The sequence below is a fragment of the Urocampus carinirostris genome, chromosome 2, assembly GCF_059441175.1.
Source record: "Urocampus carinirostris isolate Australia breed hairy pipefish chromosome 2, RoL_Ucar_1.0, whole genome shotgun sequence".
NCBI lineage: Eukaryota > Metazoa > Chordata > Actinopteri > Syngnathiformes > Syngnathidae > Urocampus > Urocampus carinirostris.
In genome coordinates, this window is record NC_142350.1 from 48,917,584 (window position 1) to 48,945,210 (window position 27,627).

General features: G+C 38.6%; 2 protein-coding genes across 2 annotated transcripts in view; both read right to left on the bottom strand.

The window, feature by feature from the left end:
* ephb6 (eph receptor B6) overlaps positions 1-2,898 on the bottom strand; it is a 59,890-nt gene extending 56,992 nt beyond the window's left edge. Inside the window, exon 1 of the mRNA XM_088326898.1 lies at positions 2,768-2,898. Coding sequence (XP_088183024.1) covers positions 2,768-2,825 — 58 coding nt within the window. The 5' untranslated portion in view covers positions 2,826-2,898. The remainder of the gene's footprint in view (positions 1-2,767) is intronic.
* Positions 2,899-10,398: 7,500 nt separating this feature from the next.
* slc2a3b (solute carrier family 2 member 3b) overlaps positions 10,399-27,627 on the bottom strand; it is a 30,117-nt gene continuing 12,888 nt past the window's right edge. The window contains exons 3-10 of the mRNA XM_088326899.1: positions 26,614-26,774; positions 26,319-26,559; positions 24,434-24,596; positions 22,697-22,884; positions 20,409-20,513; positions 20,231-20,332; positions 17,680-17,883; positions 10,399-15,389 (exon numbers count right to left, since the gene is read on the bottom strand). Coding sequence (XP_088183025.1) covers positions 15,126-15,389; positions 17,680-17,883; positions 20,231-20,332; positions 20,409-20,513; positions 22,697-22,884; positions 24,434-24,596; positions 26,319-26,559; positions 26,614-26,774 — 1,428 coding nt within the window. The 3' untranslated portion in view covers positions 10,399-15,125. The remainder of the gene's footprint in view (positions 15,390-17,679; positions 17,884-20,230; positions 20,333-20,408; positions 20,514-22,696; positions 22,885-24,433; positions 24,597-26,318; positions 26,560-26,613; positions 26,775-27,627) is intronic.

Genomic DNA, 27,627 nt, shown 5'->3' on the forward strand with positions numbered 1-27,627 from the left:
ACGCATTTGAAGGGGACGCCCCCGCTACGCTAGGTCAATGGCGTATTAGCTTGAAACCAAAGGCGGGCCAAAGGCGACGGCATGGGGGCATCGGTCCCGCTCGGTGGGCTGCAGTCATGCCATCTGCTGCCAGCTTTGCCACTTTACTTTTTTTGCACAGGGTGTGCACAGTGATGCACTCAGTTGTCGAGATTGCCACATGAGTGGCTAGAAAAGGAAACTGGAAAAAAGGTGGAAGGTCCTTGAATCATGGGAATTAAAATCTACAAATTTGGACTGTGCCAGTTCACTTCTTTTGTACCGATGAAGATGTGCACAGAAATGCACTCAGGCATCGAGTTTGCCACGTGAGTGGCTAGAAAAGGAAACTGGAAAAAAGTGGAAAATACCTAAATCACGGGGACTCAAACCTACGGGTCTGGGCTGTGCCAGTTTACCTTTTTTGTACTGATAACGATGTGCACAGTAATGCACTCAGTCATCGAGATTGCCACATAGATGCCAGAGAAAGAAACTGGATCAAAGTAGAGGATACTTGAATTTAGGGGACTCAAACCTACAAGTCTAAGCTGTGCCAGTTAACCTCTTTTATACCAATTAGGATTTGCACAGTAATGTACTCAGTTGTCGAGATTGCCACACAAGTGGCTAGAAAAGGAAACTGGAAAAAAGTGGAAGATACCTAAATCACGGAAACTCAAACCTACGAGTCTGGGCTGTGCCAGTTCACCTTTTTTGTGCCAATGAGGATGTTCAGAGTAATGCACTCAGTCATCGAGATTGCCACATGAATGGCTAGAGAAGGAAAACTGGAAAAGGAAACTGGAAAGAAATAGAAGATACTCGAATCTAGGTCTAGGCTGTGCCAGTTTATCTCTTTTGCATTGATGAGGATGTGCACAGTAATTTACTCAGTCGTTGAAATTGCCACATGAGTGGCTTGAGAAGGAAACTGTGATTATTGCTGCTCCAGTATACCTCTTTTTGAGCAAAAGGGATGTGCAAATCAAGCTTTTAAGATTGCCATATGTGTGGCTAGAAAAGGAAAATTTGGAAGAAAAAGCAAAAGATGCTTGAATCATGTGGATCCGAACCTACGAGTCTTTAAAAAAGTAATATATAAAAGCTAAAATAGCGACAATAGCAGGTAGCGGTGAGTCATAGCCTATAGAAAAGTGGCTAATGAGAGTGGCTAGAGAAGGAAACTGCGGAAAAAGCACAAGATTCTTGAACAACGAGGACCTACGATTTAAAAAAAAAAAGTCTCGTTCAAGAATTAGTATAGTAACAATAGTGGGTAACAGTGAGACATAACCTGCAAAAAAAAAATGACTAGAGAAGAAAACTGGGGGAAAAAATAGAAGATCCTTAAATCACAATGGAAAAGCAAAAACGAAATGCTTACCCGCCCAGAGAGGTATTACTTTCCTTTTAGCAAATGATAAGAAAGAAAAATACTTTTACTTGTTTTCGCATTTTAATAAACCACACTTCATTTCTTTTTACTATAAATTTTGAGTTTCAAGAAACAACAATTGAAAAACCTCTCTAAGAAAGTAGAAATATTTTTGTTAAACTGGTTCTACAATAAATAAATCCAAAAAGCTCATTGTTACGAGCTTTAATTATTGTTATTTTTTTAAAATGTAAAGTCCAATACTTAACAAAAATCAAATTAAAACAAAACATAAGAAAATGACCTCACTGCCCAGGAAACAAAACCCAACAATTTACCACAAAAATAGATATAATACGTATTTTGTCTATTAAAAAGACTTGAAAAAAAATCAGAGCAAGGCCAAATTAAAGGGACACTGGGTATTATTTAACCACAAGATGTCGTTGTATTATGTCAAAACACCAAAGACAAGCGCCAATAATGAACAAGGAAGTATACAAACTAAGGAGTCTCAAAGTGATCAAAAAAAGTGAGGATTTAAAGGTACAGCATGTTTTATACATGAATACTTCTGCAATTTATATATGTGATTTTTTTAACTTGCATTTATCAAGACGTTTAGATTTCGAGTAAATCACATATATATTTGTTTTTGAGAATTCTTTCCCCAGTAGTTGGGCAAAATGACAATGATATTTCGCTTACATTTCCAGTTGCAGGAAGTTCTTCCCATTGCAATTTATCACTGGGAAACCCTACCTTCTTTTTGTTGTATGGCCCATAATTGATACGTAATCTTTGCACTAATACACATTTCATAGTGCCCCGTTTAGCCGTAGCATGCACCTGTCCCCGAGGTGGCGATACATAGGACAATGCCATACAAACTAATGCCAGCTGCCGTTTATCACAAGGAAGGAAGAAATTCAATGACAAAATAAAGCCACCAGAGGGCAATGTCTGCTTCATTTTCAAACAGACTTGCCTTGCAACATAGCAATCATTTCAAGCATATACAAGCACCTCACTCACAATTGGAACACTTTTCAACCGTCGAAAACACAACCATAGAACTCAAGCATGTTCAAGGATTTCAAGCACCCGTACAAACCCTGCATAAATAAAAAAAAAAATTCCTGTCACTTTCATTATTAATATTTGAACAGGTGGTTTCATCCCACCAGATCAGCTTCAATGACACAAAACAAACATTCAAGAAGTTGAAGATGTTTGTTTTAATTTCATATCCATATTTGACGCTCGCAAAACAAAACAAAACAAAACCAAAACACGCTCGCACCATAAAAATAAATAAAGCCATTGAATCTCATGATGATAATAACGATAATATACTCATTGTTTTCTCACCTTCTTCAGCAGAATTCCGCCGAAAAAGAAGACAGAAGGAGAGAAAGACGTTCCACATCTCCACCTCAGAGTGACACTGACAGGAGAGTGCGTGAAAGAGTGAGAGAGTGCGCGTGCGTGAGAGTGGGCGCTTGTGCGTGAGAGTGGGAGGAGTTTATTTGTTCCCACTATCTTGGAGGAGGATGAATGGATGAGGACTAGGGAGGACGTGATATTTACTGAGCAAAAAAAGGAGCTGTGTCAACAGATTGGCGTTGCCATGGGAACCAGGGTGTCAAGAAGAAGAAATAGAGTGGTTTAGGCAGAGGTGTCAATCATACAGCCTGCGGGCCAGATTCGGCCCTTTTGGATGATTTAAGCCAGCGTCCCATAAATGAGTATGTCCAAAAAAGAAGTGAGTCTCTAGGTCATTTCTATCAAAAGTTATGATTATTTTAAATAAATGCAAACCAAATGCTCTCTCTGTTCGCATGAGGGCACAGTTGAGTTTGTAAAGCGCGGAGAGTTGGTTCAGGTGTAAAACATAAATAATTCTTTCAGCATCTTTCTTATTTCTTTACTACAAAAATACTACAAAAAAAATACTACTGGAGAAATACTACGAAAACTCTACTACAGAAATACTGCAAAATACTACTGCAAAAATACTACAAGAATACTGCAGATATACTACTGCAGACATAATACAAGATTACTACAGATATACTACAACAGATACTCAAACTACAAAAATGCTAAAGAAATACAATACTACAAAAATCCTAAAACAAAAGTCCTACTGCTGAAATACTACAAGAATGCTACAAATAGTACAAAACTAGTACTGCAGAAATACTAAAAGAATACTCCCAAAATCCTGCAAAAAATGGTACCAAAAATACTACAAAAATCTTATTAGAGAAATTCTCAAAAAATACCACTACAGTAAAATTGCTGAATAAATACTACAAAAAATTCTACTAATTACTAGAATTCTACAAAAAAAATACTACTGTAGAAAGACCACAATAGTACGACATAAATCCTCCTCCAAAAATACAACTACAGTGATACTCCAAAAATATTTCAGAAATACTATAATAATCCTACAAAATATTACTGCAGAAACACTACTCAAAAATACAACAAAAATACTATGATGGAAATACAGAAATACTGCTCGAGAAATACTAGTAGCCAACTCTATGACAGAAATAATACAAAAAAAAACTACAAATATCCAATTACAGTAATACTACATAACTACTAAATAATCCTACTGCAGATATACTATAAGAAGACGACACAAATAATACAGAGAATAAAACCAAAATACTACACCAGAAATACTTCAAAAACATTTATATTATTGATGATTGCAATCCAATTAAGCGATAATAACCCTTACACAAGTTGTTTTATAACCTTATCTTCTCTGTTCCTTATCTTCTTGGCTTTTTTACCTCACTGTTAATGTGTGAAACTGGAGTGTCATGCCCAATTTCGTTGTCACAATATGTTAGTCCATTTTGTAACAATGACAATAAAGGTATATTCTATTCTATTCTATTCTATTCTACCTATTTACTCAAAGCAAGACCAACTATTTAGATTAAACAAGTTTATATTTTTACCAAATACACAATAAAAACGATCCCTTCAGCATCTCTTTTAATATTTTCCCCATCTGCACTAAACCTAGTGTTGCTTATTATACGTCACAGTGTGTATATATCTCATCTCATCTCATTAGCTGCAGCGCTTATCCTCAGTAGGGTCGCGGGGTGCTGGAGCCCATCCCAGCAATCATCGGGCAGTGGGCAGGGGACACCCTGAACTGGTTGCCAGCCAATCGCAGGGCACACGGGGACAGACAACTCACTCGCTCATTCACACCTAGAGACAATTTGGACCGGCCAATTCACCTGAAATGCATGTCTTTGGAATGTGGGAGGAAACCGGAGTGCCCGGAGGAAGCCCACGCAAGCACGGGGAGAACATACAAACTAAATATATATATATTTTTTTAATTCCCTGTAGAAAAATAACTAGACGACATACACAATTTAAAAGATAAAGTATAACATACGGGTAACACTTGTATAGCAACAGGTATGCACTCACATGGTTATCATGTTTATTCTTCATGTATGTTCAGGTGATGTGGTGTTGCCTCAGGCTCTTGAGCGCCCCACGATGGTGACCAGACGTCATTGCAGCTTGTTGTGAGGGCCCGTTTCACGCCCCAGTTCACTGAATGAAAAAGACTTGAGAGGACTCTTGCAAGGGACATGTTTGCCTGCCGGCCCGACACACTTTTGACACGGCCTCATTCTCACTGAAGCCAGGGGGGCGTTTGGGACCCTAAATGGGGAGATTTAGGTAGAAAAGGGATCGTTAGGGAATCCATTGCACGATTTTTTTTTTAGGGAGTAAATTTGTTGTTTTGTGTTAGTCGTTAATCGTTGTTTAGGGAATTCAAATCTGTATAGATCTTATGTGAGGATATTTTAAAAAATATTTTAAAATTTCCCTTTTTAATATATTTGTTCAATAACGTTTGCATTTAGTCAATTAATTTTTATTTTTATTTTATAATAATCATTTTCCAAATTTTGTCTTAATTTTTACATTTATTTTAGCGATATTAACCCCCCCAAAATAACAAACGAATAAAACGATTAAAATAGGTAAAAATATAAGTTAGGTATTAAGAGTAAATTAAATCATAAAATATTAAGAATAAAAAAGTTTTTTATGTAGTAAAGAATAATAAAAAAAACTTGTCTCGAACAAAAACGTCAATTAAAAAAACAACATTTTAAAATCATGTTCAAATTAATAATTAAAAATTTGTATTGTATATTGAATGCAAAACGAATGAACTTAATTAAAAATCCTAATCAAAAGATATTCTCTCTCTCAAATTTTGTGCAAAAAAAGTCGGATTTTTGGGGGGATATCAAACACTTTCAAAATCAAAGAAGTAAATAAAAATAAATGAATTGCAATATTATTAATAGATAGTGTCTAAAAAAACTAAATAATCATAAAAAAGTGCATAAATAATTAAACAAAAAATAAATAATGCCAGAATCTCAAAACAACATTTTTTTGTGCGATAATTCACAAGTTCCAGCCTGGACTGCTCTGCAAATGTGAAATTCCCACAATGCTTCACTTCACAGAAAACATCCCAATCTTGAGGCGCTAAAATAACCAATGCTCCTGAAAATAAGTAGTGAAATACAAAAACTTTAAAAACTCACATTAACGCACATTAACACAAAGATTATTGTGAATTCAGCTTATGAAAATTCCAATTTATTCAGATTATTCATAACAATACACTTTTCACCGAGAACAATTCCTCCCCACAAAAAAACAAACAAAACAAAAAACCGTAGAACGCTCGGTACCACTCCCCTGCTAAGTTTACTTTCAAACTACTCCTAAAACAAATAATTGTTCATTCTGGATTTCCAAACCAGACTTTGCAAACAACGCCAAGGATCTTTTAACAAAAACTGTCGCGCACCGGATATGTATTCTTTATCCTCTGCAAAGAATGGCATGTACTACTGTAACCCTCACTTCCAATACACATTTAAGAAAGACGATTTATTTTATAATTCTATTTCCATTTTTCTTCAACAACATAACATCTTTTCACCACTTATGTCCCACCCATAAAAAAGCAAACACGCAGCAAAATATACATATGAACGGGCACGTGAACAAAACACCTGTTGGCGTAGTTAAACACAATAGTAGCCGTTGAGTAATTAATCGGCACACTAAACAAACATGCTTCTCGCTATTTTAGGTGGCTCGGGATAACATTGAAACCAGAGTTGAGAGGATTAATTCAAAAATGTAATCTGATACAGTTACTCATTATCTGGTGAAACATGTAATAATACAATATTAAGGTAATAGGACAGAAATACCTAGGACTACTTTTGGATTACTCCAATACCAAATAGCTGCGGTCAATCATGGCCAATCCATTGCATCCACTACACAGCATTATCTCCAGACAGAAGAGCAGTTTCAGCGACAGACTGCTGTCACTGTCTTGTACTACGGACAGACTGAAGAGATCTTTTCTTCCTCATGCCATGAGGCTCTTTAACTCTACCCGGCAGAGTAAAAGCCCACAGTAAACCACACCACCTACATTGCATATTACCGAATCTTATTGCAATATGTATTCTGTGTAGCACTATTAGTTATTCTATATAACACGCTACAGTGGGCATTTGCACGTCACACTGGGTATTTGTATATTGTATTCTTTTTGCTTTATTATTGTATTGTTCTCAGCTCAGGGATGCTGCTGGAAATGTGAATTTCCCTTCGGGGATGAATAAAGTATCTATCTATCTATCTATCTATCTATCTATCTATCTATCTATCTATCTATCTATCTATCTATCTATCTATCTATCTATCTATCTATCTATCTATCTATCTATCTATCTATCTATCTATCTATCTATCTATCTATCTATCTATCTAAATAGGCTAAAGGAAAGACCAAGCAAAGTTAATATAGACAAATATAATAATATAATAATATAATATACTAGTAAAAAAAAATGTTTAAGATAAATCAAGAAAGTGTCATGGTCGCCGTGGCGACCGGTCTGCCCCGCCCCCTGGTCACCAGCTGAAGCAGATCAGCTAATTGCGTGGCTGCTATTTAAGGTTGGGTGGTGGGTATTGCGGGTGTTGGCTCATTATACCTTTTCTGTTCTGTTATGCCTTGTCCTGTTTAGTTTAAGTCGGAGGAAACCTGTACCTGACCATTCTTAGTGTAAGAATGTTTTTGTTCTGTTTTGTCCCGGAGTTTTTTGGACAACTTTTATTTTGGTAAATAAAAGCTTTGATCGTACGCAATTGAGTTCTCCCTTCCTGCCTCCTGCCTCCGTTCTGGTCCGGTCACCCCTTCCACCTCGTGACAGAAAGTATCCTTGAAAAAGATCAGGTATTCGCTTGTAGTCTAACAAAAGTGCTCACATTTTAACTACATAGTATAGTGTATTGAGAAAAAAAGCAAACTTTCTCGTTCACATAAAGATAAGATATACTTTGTTTAATTCACATTAGAGTGGCATGGTGGCTGAGTGGTTAGCACATTCGACGCACAGTTCTGAGGTCATGGGATAAAATCCCACTACCAGCCTGAAAAGTGCTTGAATTTTGGGCTTAGTGGTTTTTAAATGCTTAATATTGCTACCACGTTTCACAACAAGTCTGCTTATAAATGACACCGACACGTTTCTCTGGTGGCTTCACTTTGCCATTGCAGTTCTTCTTGTGATGAATGGCAGCTGGCATTGGTTTGTATGGCATTGTCTATGGATCGCACCCAAGACGACAGGTGCATGCTATCCCTAAATGAAATGTGTATTAGTGCAAAGAATACATATAAATTATACACATATATAATGGGCCAGGCAGTACGGCGGCGCATTGGTTAGCACATGTGCGGCAAATTTCTGAGGTCATGAGATCGAACCTACCTGTGTGGAGTTTGCATGCTCCCCCCGTGCTTGGGTGGGTTTCCTCCGGCCACTCCGGTTTCCTCCCACATTCAAAAAACATGCATGTAAGGTTAATTGGCCTGTACAAATTGTCCCTAGGTGTGAATGAACGAGTGAGTTGTCTGTCTCTGTGTCCCCTGCCCACTGCCCGAAGATAGCTGGGATGGGCTCCGGCACCCCCGCGACCCTACTGAGGATAAGCGGTGCAGATAATGGATGGATGGATAGTTCACATTAAGAGCACAACAAAAACCCAAATTTTTTTAAACACGAAAAGTGTTCACTTTCCAAATTTCCAACACACCCTAAGGTGTCTTGTCTCTCTGGTGTCACTACAGTGGTACCTCTATACTTTCTAATTCAATTTGTCCTGGGAGTAGCTTCTTAACCTGAGAACTTCGAAAGTAGAGACACATTTTGAATGCAAATGCGTTAATCCGTTCCAAGCACCGCAAAAGTATAGTATGATATTATTTCAATAAATCATAAAAATCACAAATAGATGTTAAAACTAGATTACCGCACAATAAACACGAAATGAGGCACATAATGTAGAAAAAATCATATTCAGTTAACTTTTTGCTTGGCGTTTCTTGAAAAACTGATCCAATGATGTGTGCTTTTGTCAGCTTTTGACAATCAGCTGAAATGTCATCATAATGGCTGCAACCTCCTCCCCGCCATCCCGACGGAACCCCTCCCCCTCGTCAGCTCTGAACTGTGACGGTGACACAAAGAGCATGCTGAAATAACGCACGCGCAAAGGGTTGCCAGGTAGATTTTAAGCACCAGTTTGTTTAAGTTCAGGAAACTCTGGGAGCGGCTAACAACAGTGTGTGCTGTCCTGTATTTTTGACTTTGTATCCTGAAATGCCTTTGTAACCAGAGATGATATTTTCCCATTCAGGTACTTCGTAACCTGGACTTTTTGTATGTAGAAACATTCGTAGGTAAAGGTACCTCTGTTATGGAAATTATGATAGACACAATTAATCTATGACTGAATTATGTATATGTGAATGAGTGCATGAAGTGAATAAATGGATACTTGGAAGGATGCAGTGGAAGAGGGCACACGCTCCCAGGCATTGAATTTCATTTCATTTTATTTGTTCATACAGACGCTCCCCTACTTATGATGATTCGACTTACGAAAAACGGTAGATACGAACTTTTTTTTCGGGATGTTGAAAAAAATGGACAATGCTTTTTGTTAGATTTTGTATTGTGCGCACCTTTTTCAGAGTAGAGGACATTACTGTAGTGCTTCTTTCCGCCACTACCGGCGTGTGGCGCTGTGAGAGCTCAACCAGCATCCACCTCGAAGAAGAAATTCTCTTCCACTTCCTAGTTCGTGCGTAAACATTCTATACTGTATCTCCAGCGTGCTAAGAACTTTTACATTTTTATTGTTTAATACCTCGTGTATCTATTCAATATGATTGGTGTAAAGTGTAAACAAGAGGCAAGCTGTTTCATTTGAAACATAAGTGGAATAAGAAAGCTTGATGCGGTCGAGAAAATGGTTGGAGTGCCTTTTCTCAGCAACTTTTTACCATGGAGTTGGAAGTCGCCTAACTCTTGAAGCTCGTCTTCCAAAAATAAGTTAAACTCAACTTAATTTATCTTTATAGAGGATACTATTCTATGAAATGTTTATCTTTTAGTACAAAACAATAAAGGTTACTTATACAAGCCTTAAACATACAAAATATAGAACTGAAGCAACATAAGACTTACGAACGATCGTAGGGAACCCATTTTGTTGGTAAGTAGGGCAGCTTCGATACTTGTTTGTTGTCTCATTACTTAACCTTTAATTACAAGACACATTTCTGTTAGTTTTGCAATGTTGTTGGTCATGTTTTGTAGTCAGGCACCTTGGGCAGCTCAGCAGGTGGAGATTGTGGGAGGGGGCTTGGGGGTTTTGAAGATGTGTCTGTGTGTGTAATGAATGAGATTGCAGAGAGAAGCACGTCTGGGCATGACAAAGCTAAAGCAAATGAGGAAAATATATTTTTTTTAAAAAGTTAAAACGAACGCACAATATTGACCCCTTGTCAGGAAACGGGCCGGAAAGCAGGAAGTCGGAACTCATATGCGTAGACGATTTGTCACTTTAATTAGGAAATAAAAGTTGTCCAACACACAAACGGACCAAAACCAAAACAGGTTTAAAGGCAATCAAAATTACAAACTAGGCATTACTCAGGTCACACAGGGCATGAACAGGTTTTCCTCAAGGTAAAGCAATGGTCTGGCAACGAGCAGTCCCAAAAGCAGCGTTTAAGTACTCCAAAAGCAATCAGTCCAATGCGTCTCAGCCGGTGTCAAGGGGCGGGGCCAGCTGGGCGCCATGACAACCGTGCAGGACATGACACCCCTGTTAGTGTGCAACATAAAATGCTTTTGAATTAAATGTTGATCCTGCAAAATAATCCATATTTTTACAAAATATACATGTAATTTGATCATGTCTATTCTTCTGTCATGGAATTTGTATAGTACATTTCATTTTTCTCGGTATCCTGATTACGTAACACTGAAACGCCTGAAACGCTAAGCGAATGTAACATTCAAGTTTGTTAGAAGGACTGTGAAGGGTAAGAAGATTGCATCTTGGGAAATCGATAACTGTCCACTCGATTGATTGATGATAATCAGAAAAGTGCAGTCGAGATGTTTTTAGTGGATGACTTGACCATATTTCGTAGCCTAGTAATTACATAGTAATTACATAAATTATTTTAAAATTTCATATTTGCATCACGGGAAAATTTTTTTTTTTTTGCATGTTTGTATTTAAAAATACAACACAGCCTTTTTTTTAGCATTTGCCCTTGAACCAAAGACCTGTCCAATAAATATAACACTGCTTTGGCGTTCTCTAGCGGTAGCTTGGTACTAAAACCGTTCGTGGGTATGCTTTATTCTCGGAATGATGATATCCAATAAAAAAAAAAGGTAGAACTTTGGGGCCGTCTTAGGGTATTTTTCGCAAAGTATAATCCCAAAATTCACTCTTGGGTAAAAAATACAATATAAAAATCAAAGTGGATTGAGAAAAGCGGACCGAATTAGTACTTGAATTGATTGAATATAATTTTTTTTGTTTTGTTTTGGAAGAAACAAACCAATTTTTTTGTCGCATAATTATATCCAATTAAAAAAGCAGTGCATTGGTGTGTTCATGTGGCAAATGCTGGACACAAATTTGAGAAAAATCTATAAGAAAACAATAACCCAAAATGGGTTGAGAAAATGGACTAACCCATGACTTGGATCGATTTGATCAAATTGGTTGTTTTGGAAGAAACTAACAAAACGTTTGAGTTATTAAAGAGAAAATGGCACAAATTAGTTTTGTTTTTTTTTTAGTTCAAATGGGTTCACTATTTGGGGGGAGTTTGTTAGAAACGACGCAAACCTTTGAGGGTTTCTAGGGACAACGGCCCAATTTTCATGAATTATTTTGAAAAAATTACCCACGTTTTTGAGATTTTCAAGACAAACTTACAGTTTGAGTCTTTTTTTTCCCCCCACTTTCAAGACAAAATGACAGTGTTGGAGTTGTTTTTGACAGCATGACACTTTTTGGGTGAATTTGTAAGAAACGTCCCGACTTTTGTGGTTTGCGAGAAAAAAAAAAGCCCAGTTTGGGAGTTTTGGGGGATATTTTTGTAAAAATGACCCAAACGTTTGAGGGTTTCTGGAGAATATGATGCTGTTTTGGAGATTGTTGGGATCATTTTGCAGAAATGACCCAAACGTTTGAGCTTTTCAAGACAAAATGACAGTGTTGGAGTTGTTTTTGACATTATGACGGTGTTCCGGGGAATTTGTAAGAAACAACCCAACTTTTGTGGGTTGCTAGAAGAAATAGCCCAGTTTGGGAGTTTTTTGGGGATCATTTTGTAAGAACATCCCAAATATTTGGGATTTTCAAGACAAAATGAAAGTGTTGGAATGGTTTTTGACCGCATGACACTTTTGGGGGGAATTTGTCAAAAACGACCCAACTTTTGTGGGTTGCTAGAAAAAATACTCCAGTTTAGGAGTTTTGGGGGACCATTTTTTAAAATGACCCAAACATTTGGGATTTTCAAGACAAAATGACACCGTGTTGGAGTTGTTTCTGACAGCATGACACTGTTTGGGGGAATTTGAAAGAAACAACCCAATTTTTGTGGGTTGCTAGAAGAAATAGCCCAGTTTGGGAGTTTTGGGGGATCATTTTGTAAAAATTACCCAAACTTTTGAGATTTTTAAGACAAAATGACACCGTGTTGGAGTTGTTTCTTACAGCATGACACTGATTGGGGGGAATTGTAAGAAATGATTCAACTTTTGTGGGTTGCTAGAAGAAATAGCCCAGTGTGGGAGTTTTTTGGGGATCATTTTGTAAGAACAACCCAAACATTTGGGATTTTTAAGACAAAACAACGATGTTGGAGTTGTTTTTGACAGCATGACAGTTTTTGGGGTCATTTGTCAAAAACGACCCAACTTCTGCAGGTTGCTAGAAAAAATAGCCCAGTTTGGGAGTTTTGGGGGGATAAATTGCAAAAATGGCCAAAACCTGTGAGATTTTCAAAACAAAATGACCATATTTTGTAAGTAATGACCCAAACTTTTATCACTATGGCATGAGAACAAAACCACCAATGAACAGCAAATATACAGTGTTTTTTTATATATTTTGGGAGAAAAAAATGAAAAAAATAACTATAACAAGTTTAATAAAAAGTCAGTGAAGAGCCAAAACACCACATCATTGTCATACAATCAAGTTTCTCAACGGCAGTCGATGTTCACACAATCTATTTTTAGCAGCATAGTCCAAAACATACACACTTTATACACAAACACACACCCACACAATACTAAGTGATTTAAGACCTTCACATTGAAGTCCATTGGCGATATTCCTCTGTGAGTAACGGAAGGCGGGTTTGTGGGGGAAGTAGTTAAGAACCCCCCTCAACGATTTTTTTTGGGGTCAGCCTGGCTTTTTCCAGCTTGACCTCAATATGCCAAAGCTGAAATCTGGCGTCAATGCCGGATGGCTGGGGGTCTTAAAACTCCACACATGTTGATCGTCTTATAAAAGAGAAACCATGCGAGAAATGCCGATTCCGGACTTTAAGGTCCTCTTTTAATTATTTGGGTTTTTAACCCAGGGAAAAAAATAACTTGTTTGAAAGTCTCACATGTTATTACACTAACCTTTGACATCTTTGGCCCCAAGGGCCAATTGCAGCCCTAAGGTGATCATTTAAGGCCCCCCGCCTTAATATGAAAATTAAGAGGGCCGTATGTATTATATCACCGCTAACTGTAGCTGTATTTTGTTGTGAAACAGGAAACCAGTGCTAAAAATCACAAGTAAGAATACAAACTACAGAAACTCAGTGACCAAAAAGCACCACTTTTCTTGTATTTTTTGGAATAAGTGAAGGAAAAGGAAAAATAAAAAGCAAACAAGGGGAAAAGGGAAAAAGGAAAAAAGGAAGAAAAAAAAAGAATAAAGAAAACATATAGAAAAAAGATAGAAAATGAAAGAAAAAAGGTGAAAATCTATAAAAAAAATAACAAAAGTAAAAGGTAAAAAAAATTAAAATAAAAAGAGAAGTAAAGCAAAAATGTAAAAAATATATAAAAATGAAATAAGGTAAAAGCGAAAGAGATAAGGAACAAAAAGAAAAATCAAAACAAGAAAAAATGAATAAAGGACAAAAAAAATACAGAAAAAGGAATAAGAGGGAAATTGAAAACTGCTGTGAATAGCATTAGCAGCTAGCATCACCAACATAGCAGCATTAGTGGCTATTGCTGCTAGCATTAGCATTGCTAAAACTTATACACTGTTATGAATCTATGCAGGCCGCTTCTATTGTGACTAGCAATAGCAGCTAGCATAAGTTTAAGTGCAGGCCTAGCAGATTATTGATTCATTTATCACTGTTTTATTTACATATTCTCAACCTGACTGCCCATTTTGCACATCTGGTTAGCTACTCTTCTTGCACTATCGGCACTATGGTAAAATACTATACGTAGCCAAAATACAATACAACATTATTTATATCTGTACATTCAAGGAAACTGTGGGGGTCAGATGCATCGACATTTCGTTCTGTATACACGTGTACTAGAATGACAATAAAGTAGATCTGAATCTGAATCTGAATCTGAATACTTTGGGGTCTTGTTTTGTGTTGGGAATTTTAAAAAACTGTATTTAGGAATAGTGGAAGGTTTTTATTAGGGCCTTTCTTGTGGAAAATCACATTTGGCCCCACTGATTTGGTCCCCCTGACCCTAGTTTCTGCAGCCCCCAGGTAGTTGAGTTTGAAACCCCTGTCTTAGGGGCAGAGGTAAGATCTTAAGACCAAGCCCAAGTCCAAGTCCAAACTGAATTTCGGTCCAGGTCAGGCCTACAACCATACAATAGATGCTTTGTCTCCCCTTTTAGGAGGGTCCTCCTTGTAACTAGAAATTGTTCACATGGGTTACAGAATGTATACAGCTCCAAGACTATTAGATTCCACCTGAGGTCCACCACATTACTACGTTCCAAGTTGGTTCCTATTTACATTTGTCTCTCTGCCTCTCTCTCTCTCTCCTGCTCCCTTGCGCTAGATTCTCAAGGAGGTCCTGCTGCTGTGGTTTATGGCCCAATCATTAACCAGTCATAAAATATGAAATTTGGGGATTGCTTCGGTTCTGCAAATCAAGTTAATTGATCGAGTTCGGGCTCGGTTGGGCTTTAACACCTGCGGGCCTTGGTCAGGTCGGGCTGGATCTTTTAGGCCCGATCTTACTTCTACTTAGGGATTCTCGGCAGGAAGGGCCACCATGGGGACTTTTTCCGAGGGGGACATGGGCGGGGGTTCTTTGTCGCCGGGCAGCCCCACTACCGCCGCCGCTTCCGGGGCCGGCGAACTGGGAGTCTGGGCGGCGCTGGCGGCGAATCCTTGCGCGATGTCGTCGAAGGTCCTACCTTTGGTCTCGGGCACTCGAAGGAAAGTAAAGATGAAAAAGCCGATGAGCAACACCATGAAGATGATGAACACGTAAGGACCGCACAGTTCCTGGAGGGGAAACACGGATCAGGTTATGATGGCGCCCTCTTTTAGGCATCAGCAAGGTAAAGCTTAAGTTTAGTAGTATGACTCCTAAGGCCACTCTTATGGAGTGTTAGATTGGGCTTCTCAGATAATAGACAGAAGACTTGAGCTGATCCGCTAGGTCGCTGTGAATGCCCTTGCTTGGCGCACTCCTATCAAGCATTTTTAGCACATATTCTCCAGTTTGACCCAGCGAAGACTATTGGGTCACACATTGGCACAATAGTGAGACTGAGTCGTTTGTTTTACTATACATAACATTTATTTTCTAGTACCATATTTTCACGAGTATAAGGCTGTAAGGTGAACTTCCACAAGAAAATGTGTATCTCTAAACTAGATGGTATCATGTGTCTGTAAATATTGGTACCGCCCGAAGGGGCGTTTTTTTCTTTCTCTGTCTATCTAAATAAATGCAGTTTGGGCAGGTGGGGCCCCCCAGAGTTAAGGAGCACGGCCATGGAGATGGACGTAGGTTTTTCTCCTCTTCTGGCCCCTCCCCCTCTCCAACTGCAGTTGTAAAATAAGACTAAATGCTTGGTGTATTTTTTCAGTGATCAGCCAACTTTAAAATAGCCCTCCCACTAAATGAGATCGACATAGATCCCACAAAGGCGCACCAAAAAGCCTTAACTTTTTTTAAAAGCTGACCATGCGCTTTATAATACAGCGCGCCTTATATATGGATCAATATTGAGTCGCAAGGTCTCGCAACTAAGGCAAGCAGCTGCCGACTCAATTTTCCCTCATAGGGCGAAGTAGTTTGTGGTGTATACTGGGAAATATATACCGGCGTTTCATTTCCTAGACAATGTGTCAATCCTCATTTGAATCGGCCACTATTGGCTAAACTTATTTGGAGGTAAAGGAGGAGGGTCCTTTTTAGCATTTACAGGCTCGCATAGGCTAAAGCGGGGCAAAACAAAGCCTGTAATTGGCCGAAAAAGATGAATGTGAAATACACGTTAGGTTGCTCTACGGCCTGGAGAAAACATTTTTGACTAGTCTGTATTTGTAAACAGGAATTATGGGGCTAAACAGACAGGTAGCAACAAGCAACATCCATCGATGCAGATGCTTCGACGGATTTTTTCTTTTATTCGTCATGATTATTGTGTGTTTTGGAATGTGTAATTATTTGTTTGGGTTTATTACACTCATGGATGTAAGAGCTCCATGGTTGCGTATTATGATTGAACGTGATGGCTGCAAGGGCAATATATATATATATATATATATATATATTGATTAAACACCTATTTTTTATTTAACTGTTGCCTTGCACTTAATTCTGATTTTTTTTTTAAATTTATATCGAACTTATAAGATTTAATAGATTTGATTTTTTGTTTTGTTAATAATAATAATAATAATAATAATTTCCTTTGTATTGTCATTCTTTGTAACAATGTACATAGAACGAAATGTCGATACACCTGACCCGTTGTAGCGAGTCGGTGCAGCCGCAGCCAGAGGGCGCCGCCATTATACCAATTAGGTACGTCTCGGTCGAGGCGCGAACCAGCGACCTCCCAGTCTCAAAGCGGGCACACTACCATCTAGGCTACTGAGCGTCAATATAGACAAAAGGATTCCTTCCAAAATATATTGATTGATAAAAAATATTAATCATAAAAAAATTATCAAAAAAATAAAATCAAAATAATGGTGAAAAACGGATAATCTGTTAAATTCCAGGATACAACAATCCTTCGCTACTTTACAGAAATGCATCGTGCATTGTGTTCTGTATTTTGATTGGATAAACAGTTTCCTCGCTTATGTTTTTTTGACGGTCCCTTCTCAAAGTTTCTTCATTTTCCTCATGTTGAGATTTTTTAGTTTTTCCTTGCCCCCATGTAGGTTTAGATCAGGGGATGGTGTCATAATAGTCTGTGGTTTGCAATAATCTGTGGTCTGTCCAGCCCTTCGAGACTCTTTATAATTAAGGGCGTCACAAATAAACATGATTTGAATTGACAGCACAGTAGCTATTAGAAAAATAACAAATAAAATACTTATAGAGTACATTATTTGTCAATAAGATGCTTGAGTCTGTATATTAGTGCATAATAGAGTGCTTCATTGAATAAAAAACGATAATGGAAATAAAGGTTTCTACTTCACCGATTTCCTTTTGGAATGCATTCCCCAGACTAAACGAAATATAACTGTACTGGTACTGCCTTATTATTTAGTAAATCCCATAAATGGGGAAGCCATGGCGGGCCCCCGACTGTCTGTGAAGACGTACCTCAAGTTTGGGGAAACCGAGGCCCACCAGGAAGTTTGCAGTCCAGTTGGACAAACCCGAGACGGCCATGGCAGCGGGTCGGGGTCCTTGCGAGAAGAGCTCGGCTACGATGAACCAAGGGATTGGACCGGGACCCATCTCGAAACTCGCTACGAAGGCGAACACCGCTACGACGGCCATGTAACTCACAGATGGCGTTGATTTCTGTTCCGGTGAAGAATTATACAAAGAGGGGGGTAAAGAAGCAGAAAATAGTAGCTTTTCAAAGCCGAGGTAATATCTAACATAAACGAAACCAAGATAAATAAATCTCAAAGGGTTTTCATCATATGTCTCAAGCTAAAATAAGCAAGAGAATTAACTGCTTTTGTCACCATTCCGGTTCTCCCAATTCTGTTTGGCATTTTTTAAAGCAGGGGAGTCCAAACCTTTCAGAAAGTAGTTGAGATATGGTGAGCTGGAAATTCAGCCTGGCATTCTTTAAACAGTCTTGGATAGATTCGCAGTGCTTGGCGATCAGCTTTGCGACCTCGTAGCTCGCCTTTGTAGCATTTTCGTTTGACTCGCTGAGTCTTGTGAAAAAGCGGTGCTGTGCCGTTAAAACGGCTTCTATTTTTTTCACCTTTTCACAGCGTTTGTTTCCAGTTAGCTTTTTGTAGTCAGCATGTTATGTCTGGCAGTGCCCCTTGATATCATATTTTTACCATTGGCAAATGAGGCAAGACACAAATGTTTCGGATTTCGCTGAAAAAATATTCCAATTTCCACTTGGACCTGAAGGCGGCGGCCCTCACAGTCAACTTCCATTTTTTTTTTAAATGAAATGAAATGAATTTTTAATTTATTTTTTTTACAGTCGCCGTGTCGGAATTGCGGTATGCTAAAATTTTCACAGGGTGCCAATGGCAAGGTGGCCAAAGAGCTACTGGCATCAACTGGTGAAATGGTAATTTATTTGTTTTTTTTCGCTCAAATGTATTTTATACTGTGGTCAACATTATTCGCGGGCCACATATTATTAATTTTATGACAACGGCAGCAGGGCCAGTAAAAATTTGATCAAGGGCTGTAACTGGCCGTACTTTGCTCATGACTAGGTTAAAGTGAGATGGTGTAATACCACCACTAGAGGTTGTTGTAGCTTAGAATGGAGCTGAAGCATGCACATTCGAAAGAGACACACTAATGGAGCTCAAAAGAAACTACTTGGTAAAATTCGAAAGCCAGCTTTCATGTTCAATTTTGAATAAGTAACAGGACCAGAAAGCTGGTGTAAATCTCAACAAAGAGACCCCGAAGCGACTGAAAAGAGCAACTAGCTGGAGTTGGTTAGAGCTAGTGTGAGTGACTCACTAACTACTAAAGGGGCTAGTGAAAGATTGCAAATCACACCAGAGTCATGGAACTCAATGATGTATGTGGCTAGAGAAAGAAACAGTGGGAAAAAGGTCATAAATGACAAGTTTCAGATGCCTGAATCACATAACTCAGCGACATTTGCTTGCAGGGTCAGTTGCGGAAAGCAGGGTGACACTGAAAGACATAGCAAGTTTTCATTACAGGAAGCAGCTAACAATAAGAATGGTAGCGAACCATGACCTGTCGCCAAGTGGCTAACGTATAGCTAGAGGAGGAAACAGTGGAAAAAAATATTGAAAATTGAAAGACAAATATGGCCTTATTTGCAACAATAGTGGCTAGTGGCAAGCCATTACCTGCAGCCAACTGTCTAGTGGGATTGGCTAAAGAAGGAAACAGTGGGAGAAAATAATCATACAGTAGATAACAAGCACCAGATGCTTAAGTCATGTAACTCAGCAACATTCGCTTTAATGGCCGTCTGTGGAAGGTGAGTGACACTAATGGACAAAGCAAGCTTTATTTACACGAAACAGCAACAATAACAATATCAGCAAGCCATAACCTGCTGCCAAGTGGAATCATGAGTGGCCAGAGAAGGAAACTGTGGGAAAAAGACAAAGGTCGAAGCTAGATTTATTCACACGGAGCAGCTAACAATAACAATAGCGGCTAGCTTCAAGCCACAGCAGGCAGCGAAGAGGCTAATGTGAAGGTTTAGAGAAGGAAACAGTGGAGAAATGTCTGAATCACAGGACTCGATGACTATCACATTTAAGGCTCAGCTGGGATAAATACGTGCTAAAAGCACAGTCGGTATAGGAGAAAACTGTCATTTGGGCTTCAGTCGTTGTAAGATGCTACCAAACATTTCAAAGGGCATGTCAAATTGTGTAATCAAATACAGAATTCTAGTTGATGAGATACTACAGTGACAATAGAGGGTAGTGGTAAGCCATAGGCTGCAGCCAAATAGTCGACATGAGTGGCTAGAGAAGGAAACTGTTGGAAAAATGTCAACGACGCTTAAATCACAGGAACTCAGACTTACATGTCTTTGTGTATGCTTATATTTCAAATCAATAGTCTTTTTTAAATCAATAAACTATTATTACACCACCAGGGGTCGCTTTATATTACACACTGCGGCCTTAGAAAAAGTTGAAGATATCCAGAGCAGAATTTGACTCACCACCAGAGAAAGGGAGATGGTCATGAGCAGGGCCGAGATGGCCATCCCGCCAAGCCCAATCAGGTGTAAAGTCCTTCGACCGACTTTCTCTACCAGAAAGAGCTAAAAAACACCAAAAGAGATTCGTAAATAAATCCGTCAAACTTGCCTGAAAGGGACGGCGCTTTCCGAAACTCACAGAGACGACGGTGAAAACGGTGTTGACCACTCCGGCACCGATTGTGGCGTAAATGGGTTGAATCACGCCGGCCGTGGAAAAAATACTGGTCGAGTAGTAGAAGACCTGAAAATAAGTTTAGCGTTAGAATGTGAAAAGTTATTTGACGGGGATGAAGCAAAATATAAAAATGGGAGAGTTGTCATCTGAATACTTGGACATCTGTTGTGGAGTACCACAGGGTTCTATCCTGGGTCCAAAGTTATTTAATTTATAGGTCAACGATATTTTTAATGTTTCAAAACTATTGAAAATAGTAATATTTGCAGACCACACTAACATTTTCTCTTCAAACAACAACTATACTGAATTGGTAACCTGTATTAATCGTGAATTAATTAACCTAAAAGTATGGATGGATATAAATAAATTATCTTTAAATTTAAATAAAACCAAAGTAATATTCTTTGGTAATTGCAAGGCAAATCGAGATTTAGAAGTAAAAATGGATGGTGCTGCAATAGACGCTGTATCAGAAATTAAGTTTTTAGGGGTCATAATAGACGATAAATTAAGCTGGAAAACATACATCAGACACATACAAACTAAAGTATCTAAAAGCATTTCAATAATTCATAAAAGCCAAATTAATTTCAAACTATAATGCAATGCATTTTTTATATTGTTCTCTAATTCTTCTATACTTAACATATTGTGCAGAAGTCTGGGGCAATAATTACTAAAGTTGACTCCAGCCCCTTTTTATCCTTTAAAAACGTGCAATTAGAACCATACACAGGGTAGGATATCGATATCATACTAATATTTTATTCCTGCAGTCCAAATTATTAAAATTGGATGATTTAGTAAAATTTTTCACTGCACAATTGCTATTTAAGGTCAACAAAAACATAGTGCCAGAAAACATCCATAAATTATTCATTCGGAAAGAGGGAAATTATAATTTAAGGGGCTGTAGAAAATTCATAATTCAAAAGGTGAGAACCACCAGGAAAAGTATGTGTGTGTCTGTATGTGGAGTCAAACTTTGGAACAATTTACAAGATGAGATCAAACAATGTCCAACTATTCACTTGTTCAAATTTAAATACAAAAAACATTACTGGCGGAATACAGGGATGAAGAAAATCAGGTATGAGTGGTGCAGGAGATTGGGAATAGTGTGTCTAGTTAACTTTGTGTTATTGTTGCTATTCTTATATCATAACTGTTATTATTAATATCATTAGAATTGTTGTTATATCATTAGTGTATTTAAGAGGGAAGATGAAGGGGTAAGGAATATAAGCATTTGCTTCTGACTACCCCTTTTCGAACATATTATGTAACGTTATTTTGTTGTTGAGTTATTGTTTTTTGTTCTGTTTTTATTTTGATGTTCGAATAAAGTTTTCATTCATTCATTCATTTATCATATTGGAGGACTGGTTCGATATTTACCGTAATTTCCGGACTATAAGAAGCAATTTTTGTCACTCAATTATAGAGGTAAGATGAGGCCTAAAAATTCAACCCGACTCGACCCCGTGAGTATTAGAGCCCTGCCCAACACGACCCCGACAAATTACCATGATTTGAGGGACTTTTTACATTTTATTTGTGGGGACTTGGGAACAGGAGGGCTTCTCTCCAGCTGACTTTAAAAAAATCCACCTTTCATTGTCCTTTGTTTCTTTTTCTTTGTGGAGGATTCACGCTGTTTTTAATATTGGAGAACTGCAAAGGAGATTTCATAGGATATCAGTTTGTTTGTTGGATTATTTTTTTGACGATTACATAATTCTTGCTATCGGCCAATAGTGTTGCTGTTCTTTGTAAACCACACCCGCCGGGGCTGATCTGGTCCGGCTCGTTGCCGCAAGAGGGGACGCATCCTTCACAAAGAAAAACAAACAAAGAACAATAATGGGTGGATAAGTTATAAAGAAAAAAACAACAACCGAGAGCAGCTTGTCAAACATATGGCGCGTGGGCCAGACCAGATCAGCCCTAGGGGGTGTGGGTATCAAAGAACAGCAAAATGATTGACAGATAGCAAGAATTGTCGATTAATAAACTGGCATCCTTTGAAATCTCCTTTGCAGTTGTCCAATATTAAAAACAGGATAAACATAACAACCTCCCACTATGCCTTTCTCATTTCTGATTCGGTTCAAGATCTCGTAAACATCTCATCCCTCAACGTAACGTGAAAATAACGCAGAGTGGAGTTGCCGCATCCCGGGGGTTTACTGCTTCACCCTTCCATTTTTCTAAAATTCCTGCCGCTGTATTTTGGGCGTACTCACAGCATTGATGCCAGACAGCTGCTGAGAGAGCTGCAGGACAATGGCGATGACGATTGGCTGGCGATAATTTCGAGAGCGTAAGAGTTCTAAAATGGTGACTTTCTTCTCAATGGACATCCCCATCCTTTCCTCCTTCATCTCGTCGATGTCCTCGCTCACGTCTTCGCATCCGCGTAGACGAACCAGAGCTGCGAGGAGAGAAACATGCGGTCATACCGCTACATGCGAGCAACTCTAAAAATGAGAATTTCGATATATGAAGTTTATTTGGAACAAATATCTTGCTCCACCGCTATCAAACAAGCGGCCCGCAGGCCAAATCAGGCCCGCACAGTTTTTCATTTGGCCCGTGAGAACACACCCAGAAAAGCACAAGAGAAAAATCAGTTGCATTGTCAAATATGTCCACTTGATGTTAACAAAGTTATGTAGGCGCCAATTAAGAAGCAACTGGAGCTACATTACGTTCTCGCTCTTTCTCTTCCCACTATCTCTCTCTTTCTCTGTTTTCACTCTGTCTCTCTTTCTTTCCCTCTCTTTCGAACTCTCTCTTTTTCTTATTTTAATTTTTGCTTTCCAGCTCTTCTTTTTTGTTTTTCTCTTCTTTTTTTCTCCATTTTTTCCCTTTTCTCTTTCTGGTCTCTCTCTCTCTCTCTCTCTCTCTCTCTCTCTCTCTCTCTCTCTCTCTCTCTCTCTTATGTGTGTCTTTTTCTTTTTTCCTGTCTTTTGCTATCTCTCCTTTCTTTCTCTTTTTCTCACTCTCTTTGCTATCTCTCCATCTCTCCTTTTTCTCTTTTTTTCTCTCTTTTACTATCTCTTTCTTTACCATTCTTACTTTCTTTCTCTTTCTCTCCTTTTCCTCCCCCTGTTTTTCTATGTTTTTCTCTTTTTCATTCTGTCTTTTCTCTATTTCTGTTTTGCACCTTTTTTTCTGTTCTTTCTCTTGTTCTTTTTCTCATGTTCTCTCTCTCTCTTTTAATCTCTTTCGCTCGCTTTGGTTTCTCTCTCACTTTCTCTGTTCTCTCTATTGTTTTATCATCCTTATTTTCTTTCTGTCCTTATTTCTCTCTCTCTCTTGTTCTGTTGTTCTCACTCTTTATTTTCCCTTTCTTTATGTTTCGCGCTCTTTTATTCTGTGCTTTATATCTATCTTTTGCATTCTTTTTTCTTTTCTCTCTTTTGTTCTCTTTCGCTGGTCTCTCTCTTACTTTCTCTGTTCTCTTTTCTCTTTCTTGTTCTCTCTTTCTTTTGTTCTTCATTTCTTAATTTCTTTCTGTCTCTCTTTTGGTCTCTCTTTCTTTCTTTCTCTTTCTTCTTCTCTTTCGCTCTTTAATCTTCTAGTCCCGCCCACGTAAGTTTTTTCCACCATGTGTCCTTCAAACTAAAATTAGTATGAAACCACTGCATAATAGGTTTCTATCACTTTAAGAATGAACTCGGGTGACAACACCAGTACAGAACTTTCTCATAAAAAAAATGTACGCTCGTTATTATTTTATTCATCTCATTACTTATTATATTTCATGGTTTATTACTATTACTTTTTAGTAATTAAGTAGATGTGTTTTGTAGCTATTTAGTGTTCACCTGGATGCTATTGACCGATAATTTTTTAAATACAATGGCTCGTAACGGGAAAATTTTGCCCGTTACTGTAACGAATTAAGCTTGTATGAAGAGGTACCACTGTGTTAAGAAACCTAGGTTGTGGTGAGGATTTTATATGTGTTTCAAGACCTTTCCTAGCCTCTTCTTCCTGATCGAGATTTATGAGAAGGTATCGAGGGCTCTCGGGACAAAAGGGCAACATGATGCTCTGGAGAATGGCAGGAAATGCCGTCAAGGCCAGGAGGATGGGCCACAGGGTGTCAGAACCCAGAAGAGACTCTAGACCAAATATCTGGGGGGAATGAATAGAAGTACAAAGTGTTATACATGGAAGGACATTTATGCTTAAAATGAGCAATATACCATATTTTCGGACTATTAGGTGCACCTAAAAACCCCAAATTTGTTTACAAAGTACGCCTTCAAATCCAGTATACAAGAAAATGTCGTGGATGAAATCGGGAACACATCGTTAAAATTTAATAATAATGCAAACGGAAGCTGTTCTGCCTTTGAGAAACATATTGAGTGGTCTTTGAGTGCCCTCTTGTGGTTAACATGTTAATTGTTTGTTGCTAAAAGGAAACAAAAGAGAAACACAAAACTTAAACGCTAGCTCAGACTCAAACTTTTGAACGTTCATTGCAAATCTTCTGTTTTTGTTGCTTTGGACAGTAATACTTCTTTCGATTCCTTGAAAATTTTTGTTTCATGTTAACGTTTTGTACAAAATCACAAACTCTTGTTTGAACTGTTGTTGCATACGGCAGGGGTCTCCAACCTTTCTCAAGCGGAAAGCTACTTTTTGTTACCTATTGGCGAAAAGGGCACCCAGTTTGATATCAATTTCTGAAACAGAAACTTATCTAGATGGCTTGCTAAATGGCTAAAACGTTAGCTTGTTAGTTAGCTAGAAAGGTAAACATGTTAAAAAAAAATACACTTAGATAGCTAGCTAAAAGAGTAAACAGCCATTTTAACAGCTAGATAAAAAGCTAAAAACAAAGCTAGATGGCTAGCTTGAAAGGAGGCCAACATTTTGCTTGATAACTGGCAAAAAATATTAGCTAGATAGAATGCAAAAAAATGTAAAAAGTATTCTAGATAGCTTGCTAAATAGCTTAAAGGCAGGAAGCTAACTATCTACAAAGCTAAAAACGTAGCCAGACAGCGACATTAATCGACGGATCAATCGTTGCACCAATATATGCCGAAAGTGTATAAATTGTGCAACGGTTGTACAGTAATCCTTTGTTTTTCGCGGAGGTTGCATTCCAGAAATGTTCTGCAATCTAGACACCTTTATCTATTTAGTATTCAAGAACAAACCCAATGTCCTGGCTCACACATTTGTTTAACAAAGAAAGAACTGTACTATAGGAACTATTTTTTTTTTTTTACAAAAAAAAATTCTGTACTGTCAAATTAGAAATTTAGAAGTATCCGTTTTATTTCTACAACTGTAATGATGGACACCATCGACTTTACATGATTGCCATCATGTGGACGTTGTGGAAAACTACATTTACCTTCTGGTTGTGTCCGACAAGAACCATAGTTTTCCATTATCAAACATTTTTGAAAAGAGGGAGGAAAAGTCCATTTTGTTGGCGATAAAAAGCATCTTCCTCTGTTTAACCAAACACAATGGATGATGAAAATCCACGGATTCACGAAGCCGCTATAGGTAAATAGTGATACTGCGGGGGATTACTGCACACTAATAAATACGGTTGCTCTTACTGTAACATTAATCTTATGCACCTTATTGTCCAGTGCTCCTTATATATGAGAACCTAAGGACAAAAGTTTTTTCTGAGGGGGGCATGTAGTGCAAAAAATACGGTAATTTTGTTTTTTTTCTACTTTAGTTTTATTTCCATGTGGCTTATATTCCAGTGCACCTTATTTATGAAAAATACACCACAAAAGACTATTTTTGGGGAGGGCGCCTTATAATCCGGTGGGCCTTATTGTGCAGAAAGTACAGTACATCAAATCTGGTGCTTCATACCTGCGCCACCAGGATACCAATTACCACACCCAGCTGGTGCAGGGTACCAAAAGCCCCCCGCAGGGCGGTAGGTGCGATCTCGCCCACGTACATTGGGGTAAGTCCCGTGCACAGGCCGCAAAAAACGCCGATGACCAGCCGTCCCACGATGATCATCTCAAAAGAGCGACACAAGCTGGACAGTCCCATAAGACCTCCACCCACCAGGGCCAAAACGTTAGCTAGCAGCATGGACTTGCGTCTGCACGGAGAGGAACGTCAAGGTTTTGCGGGCGGCGTTTAGGGTGGTCCTCACCTGCCAAATTTGTCGACGATGGCCCCCACGCTAAAGGAGCCCAGCATGCCCCCCACGCTGAAGATAGCCACGGCGAAGCTCCATACGATGGTGGTGACTCCCGGACTGAAGGGCTCTTCGAAACGCTCCAGGGAAATGTTTTGGAAGAAGCGACGCAGTTTCTGGTGGAGTCGGTTGACAAAATATGTAAGGAAACGAAAAATGTAGGAGTGGGAATCTATAACGGTAGACCCCTGGGATACAGTGTCCCTGCTTTACGACATTTTCACGTTGCAGTGTGGGACATGGTGTTTTTTCGTCCTCTCATTATGACATTCCCACTTGACGACATCAACAATAAATGATTTGGACACTGGACAATATTATATCAATTGCCAGACAAGCAGCGAATAACACGAGAGGAAAAGTCACAATCACATACTTAAAATGAGGCGAAGGCAAAAAAGGAACGCATGCTGTTACCAACGGCAGGTAAGCTTACCCTTTGATGATCAACTTGGACAAAGTAGTCAGAAGTACCCCAGCAACACGATAAACATAGTTCCAACTATTTTAAGCTGAATAGTGCCCTATACATTCGCTAATTACTACAATAACTGTCTGTTTTTAAACGCGACACGCCATTTATTTTGCTCCTTGTAGTCATCCGGTGACGTCACAGCTCTATTGGATATAAGGGCAAACTGTCTACTTTGAAAATTAATTTCTTGACATCCATGGCGCATGGAATATTTTGGATCACTACACGTTCTGTTCTGTGGGGTTCCTCCTCTTCGCATCCTAAGTAAGAAGTTGCAACAACACAGGAGAAACCTCTATCACGTTTTTGTTGGTTTCAAGAAGGCATTTGACAGTGTATGGGAAGCTGCTTTATGGGCCACCATGCGGAAGTACAAGGGCCAGAAACCAGTTCAGGCCATTGAAGAATTGTATGCCAACGCCAACAGAGCTGTACTTATAAATGGTACCACTGGAGTGTGGTTTCAAACCACAGTCAGAGTGAGACAAGGCTGC